At 39.7% G+C, this 4,451-nt stretch overlaps 2 protein-coding genes across 5 annotated transcripts in view; one reads left to right on the plus strand and one right to left on the minus strand.

The window, feature by feature from the left end:
• The window catches only part of MRTFA (myocardin related transcription factor A), a 216,728-nt gene that overhangs the window by 37,645 nt on the left and 174,632 nt on the right, over window positions 1-4,451 (plus strand). For 2 of the 4 annotated variants that reach the window (XM_037744358.1, XM_017544725.2), the window contains exon 2: window positions 429-490. The exons of the other annotated variants lie outside the window; for them this stretch is intronic. The gene's annotated coding sequence lies outside the window, so the exon portion shown is untranslated. The remainder of the gene's footprint in view (window positions 1-428; window positions 491-4,451) is intronic. 4 annotated transcript variants of the gene reach the window in all.
• LOC108315393 (60S ribosomal protein L21-like) lies at window positions 1,928-2,480 on the minus strand. Its single transcript, XM_037744366.1, has one exon. The coding sequence runs from the start codon at window positions 2,442-2,444 to the stop codon at window positions 1,962-1,964; it is 483 nt and encodes a 160-aa protein (XP_037600294.1). The 5' UTR covers window positions 2,445-2,480; the 3' UTR covers window positions 1,928-1,961.

The following is a 4,451-nucleotide window of genomic DNA, read 5'->3' on the forward strand; positions in this document are numbered from 1 at the left end:
TTTGAGACAGAGTCTTGCTCTGTCACCTAGGCCGGAATGCAGTGGTGTGATCTTGGCTCACTGCAACCTCCGCCTCCCAGGTTCAAGTGATTGTCCTGCCTCAGTCTCCATAGTAGCTGGGACTACAGGCACGTGCCACCATGCCTGACTAATTTTTGTATTTTTAGTAGAGACGGGGTTTCACCGTGTTGGCCTGGATGGTCTTAATACCCTGACCTTGTGATCCACCTGCCTCAGCCTCTCAAAATGCTGGGATTATAGGCGTGAGCCACCTTGCCTGACCACCAATGACAGATCTCTTAACATTGTTGTGGGCGTGGAGAGGATTGAAAGGAGATAAGAAACAGCTTCTTACCTTTGAAACCAAATGCCTTTTAGGAAGAACTGTTTATATTGCATGAACTTGTATTTTTCTGTTTGTGTTTTAGTGATCGGAGGGTATGGTTGGCATGGAATTCAGTTTCAGCTGTCTGTGGGAATTGTAAGCAAGGTAGGTCCCAGATTTATTTACTCTTCCCTCCTTCCTTTCCTAATGTGGTTGTTAGCATCTTCACTTATACTGACCTGGAATAGATCAGATTTGACTGTTGTTTGGGGGAACATTATCTTTTTCAGTCTCACTCATCATGCCCCATGATGGTCCGTCCCGTGGTTTATCTAATGCTGTGGATTCCATCTAGTATCTTGTTAGAATGTAGAGAATGCTAAGAAACAGCATAACCAATGTAAAATTTTGGTGATCATAGAACAGAAGCATGAATTTACACATGTACACACCCCTGAATACCTCTACCTCTTTATCCAGTCCCTGAGGCAGAAGTTTTTGTATTGGAGCCATTGTGTAAACCAATTTAGGGCGGTGGGTAATGGTAGGCTAGCTTATTCTGATCACTCTTAAAATTCAGTAGCTTGCATGAATGGTAGACTAAATGCAACAAAGGGCCTGACCTGACAGTAGCCAGGGCATTAATGGCAACTATAAATTTTGTTGCTGATGACATGATCTGTCTATCTGTAACCACTAGAGTTTGATTTGACACAGCATGCTTTGTTCCTATCTTAAAATCCGGGTCCTGAACAAAAGTACACCAGATACAGCTTTGGCTCATATATCTGTCTTATGTCACATGTCTGCAAAAGGAGCTATAGATGGCACTTCACACAGCTCTGCAAAACTATTTCTGTTAGAATGTTTCCTGTCAAGGTAAAGGCTAGTGCTGGTTCATGTAGTTCTAGTTTTCTGTCACCATAAGTATGTTGAGATTCCCTTGCTTGTTGGTACAGGAGACCTGGCCCAGTGGGAGAGGAAACTTGACAGTCAAAACAGTACCCCCCACAACCCTCCAACCAGGAATCCTGTAAAGCTGTGTGCAGGGTTCTATGAGTTGATGTCAGTCTGGACTCTTGTTGCATCGACACTTGTGGCTTTCTCTGTCACAAAGAAGAGAAACCTTTAGTACATTGCTGCAGGGAAAAACACTATAGCCACTTCCCATAGCAGAAGGAACATGACCTTGGAATTGACACTTCTGTCTAGGAAGGAGTAGAAGAGGGTAGATTAAAGTTTAACTTCAGTAAATGAATCCCTTCATCATCATCTAGTGGTCTGAATTTTCTGTGTCTGATCTGTGTGGTCAGTCAGGAAATGACCTTTTTTCTATTGTTACACTTTTATATTGGGATAATAAAAAACAAACTATTTCATGGAAATACCGTGTGATAAAAATTAATGAAAAGTAAAGAAAGGTACCAACTTTTACTGAATTCTTGCTGGAATTAGGCATCGTACCATAAATTTTCATGTATGTCCTTTTACTGAAATACGTCAAGTTCATTGATACTGCAGTTTTTCGAGTCTAGGTGAATAATGTTGTGACCATCAGTGTCTTGAAGTATTTATATATATATATATATTTTTTTTTTTTACAGTCCAGAGGTCTTTTATTTTTTTTTAACACCTATTATGCCATGAATTCATAGGGAATAGGTTCCAGCAGCTCAGGCTCCTTTCCATTGGTTCTCACAAAGTGTGCTTCTCTGGGTGGAGCAGGCTGGCGCTTCACTCGGACACAGGTACCTTTCTCTTTGGCTTCTTTCTTTTTCTGATCATTTTCCTTCACACGTTTTAGGAAGCTATCTCGGCTCTTAGAGTGCTTGATGTGCTCAATACGCACATTAATTCTCTTGGCAAGAATCTTGCCCGTAACTTGTTTGTTTACAACAATGCCAACAGCATGCTGGGTAACATTGTAGACTCTTCCAGTTTTGCCATGATAACATTTGTGGGGCATTCCTTTTTGAACAGTACCCATTCCCTTGATGTCCACAATATCACCTTTCTTATAGATTCGCATATACGTGGCCAAAGGAACAACTCCATGTTTTCTGAAAGGCCTAGAGAACATGTATCGAATGCCTCTCCTCTTTCCCTTTGTGTTTGTCATTTTGGCGAATTACTGGAAGATGGCGGTTCCGGCCGAAAGGCTGAAGTATTTATAATAGCCATTTAGAGGAAGTAGAATTGTGTAGTGTTTTACGTTCATCTGTTTCATGGCGAAGGAAAGAAAATACTTCTATGAGTTAGTAGTAGTCTTTTCTCTTTTTTGGGGGGAGGGGAGAAGTCTGCTACTGATTTAGCCAAAGGCAGGGCAGAGACTAGCAGGTCTGAAATTAGAGATACCTGTGCTGTTTTGGGAAGTTGAGACTCTTGACCTAGGATTTGCTGAAGTTGGTGCAGGGAAGGTCAGTATAGGTTAATATTCTCAGAGATCAAAGCAAATGTGAATTGGGGTTGTTTATAGGTGCAGTTTTGCTTGATCTCTGTATCTGCAAATGGAGTAAAAAAGTAGAGTTGTTTTGGGAAACTTCTGCAAAAGTCCCTGAGCCAATGCAAATTAATCTTCTCCAAAAATACCAAAAAAGTTCCCCATTTGGCTTTTTCATCTGGTTGAGGGAATTGACTGTTGTCATTATGGTTGTAAAGAAATTACCAGACTGGGTGTGGTGGTTCATGCCTGTAATCCCAGCACTTTGGGAGGTTGAGGTGGGTGAATTGCTTGAGTCCAGGAGTTTGAAACCAGCCTGGGCAACATGGTGAAACCCTGTCTCTACAAAATCATCAAAAAAATTAGCCAGGCATGGTGACATGTGCCTGTAGTCCCAGCTGAGGTAGGGGGATTGCTTTAGCCTATGAGGTCAAGGCTGTAGTGAGCTGTGATTGTGTCACTGCATTCCAGCCTGGGTGACAGAGTAAGGCCTTGTCTCAAAAAAAAAAAAAATTTTTTTTTCCCTTTTTTTTAAATTAAGGGATGGGGTTTTGATTTGTCACCCAGGCTAGAATGCAATGTGGAACAATTACAGCTCACTGTAGCTTGAACTCCTGGGTTCAAGTGATCCTTCTGCCTTAGCCTCCAGAGTAGCTAGGACTGTAGGCATGTGCCAACATGCCTGGCTAATTAAAAAAAAAAAATTATTAATTTTTTTGTAGAGACTGGGTCTTACTAGTTGTCCGGGTTGGTCTTGATTTCCTGGCCTCAAGTGATTCTCCCACCTCGGCCTCCCAAAGTGTTGGGATTTACAGGTGTGAGCCACCATGCCTGGCCCACACATTCTTTTAAAACAACTATAAATTTTATTTTCTGTTTTAAAATTTTCTCTTGAAATTCTTCTCTTATGTGAGGTACCATCTCTAGGTCTTTCAGCATGCAGTAATTGGGTGTCAGAATAAATTTCAGCTCTCTCCTAGGTGATAAGAAATTAAAGTGAAGTCTTTCTTCAGTTTAATTTATGAAAGGATAGATTAGTCTATGAAAGGAGAAGAACATCTGGATAAGAGCAGCAGAATTACCTGGAGATACTTACTATACTGTCTTTTTAAGGGCTGAAATGGACACATTAACATTTCTTAATCTCTGAATATTTCCATTTTTATTTTTCTGTCTGTTGAATGAATTACTGTACTTTTCCTCTTGGCCACTTCCTTTTTATGGTTTAGTGACATAAACTTAATATAATTTTTCTTCTTGCTTTGTTGAACAAATACTAGTTCTCTAAGAAGAGCTTTATTGAGGTATAATTTATATACTACAGAATTTGCCTGTTTGTACAGTTTATTTTTAGTAATTGTGTGGAGATGCACAACCATTACCTCACTCCAGTATTACATTTCTAATACCCCAAAAAGATCCCTTGGAAATACCACTTTTTGACTTCCCATAAAGGAAGGCACCCATTTAATTAAATTCTGCATCATATTTAATCTTCCTCCACTCAAAGTTTTCTATCACTCTGTGAATTGCATGTCTTTTTCTCCTCTTTATAAATTAGTTTCTTATTACTGGTCAAACATACAAGTTTTTTGTCATTTTTACTGCATTTTCTCAACACTTTTTAAAACATGTCACCTTGAAAAGAAGGGATTTAGCTTTTATTCAAAGTTTTTTTTTTTTTTT

This window comes from Cebus imitator, unplaced genomic scaffold (assembly GCF_001604975.1).
Source record: "Cebus imitator isolate Cc_AM_T3 unplaced genomic scaffold, Cebus_imitator-1.0 Scaffold170, whole genome shotgun sequence".
NCBI classification, from domain to species: domain Eukaryota; kingdom Metazoa; phylum Chordata; class Mammalia; order Primates; family Cebidae; genus Cebus; species Cebus imitator.

Bases quoted from the DNA above. Each gene is read 5' to 3' on its own strand.
- LOC108315393 (XM_037744366.1), bottom strand. From the start codon at position 2,444: ATGACAAACACAAAGGGAAAGAGGAGAGGCATTCGATACATGTTCTCT.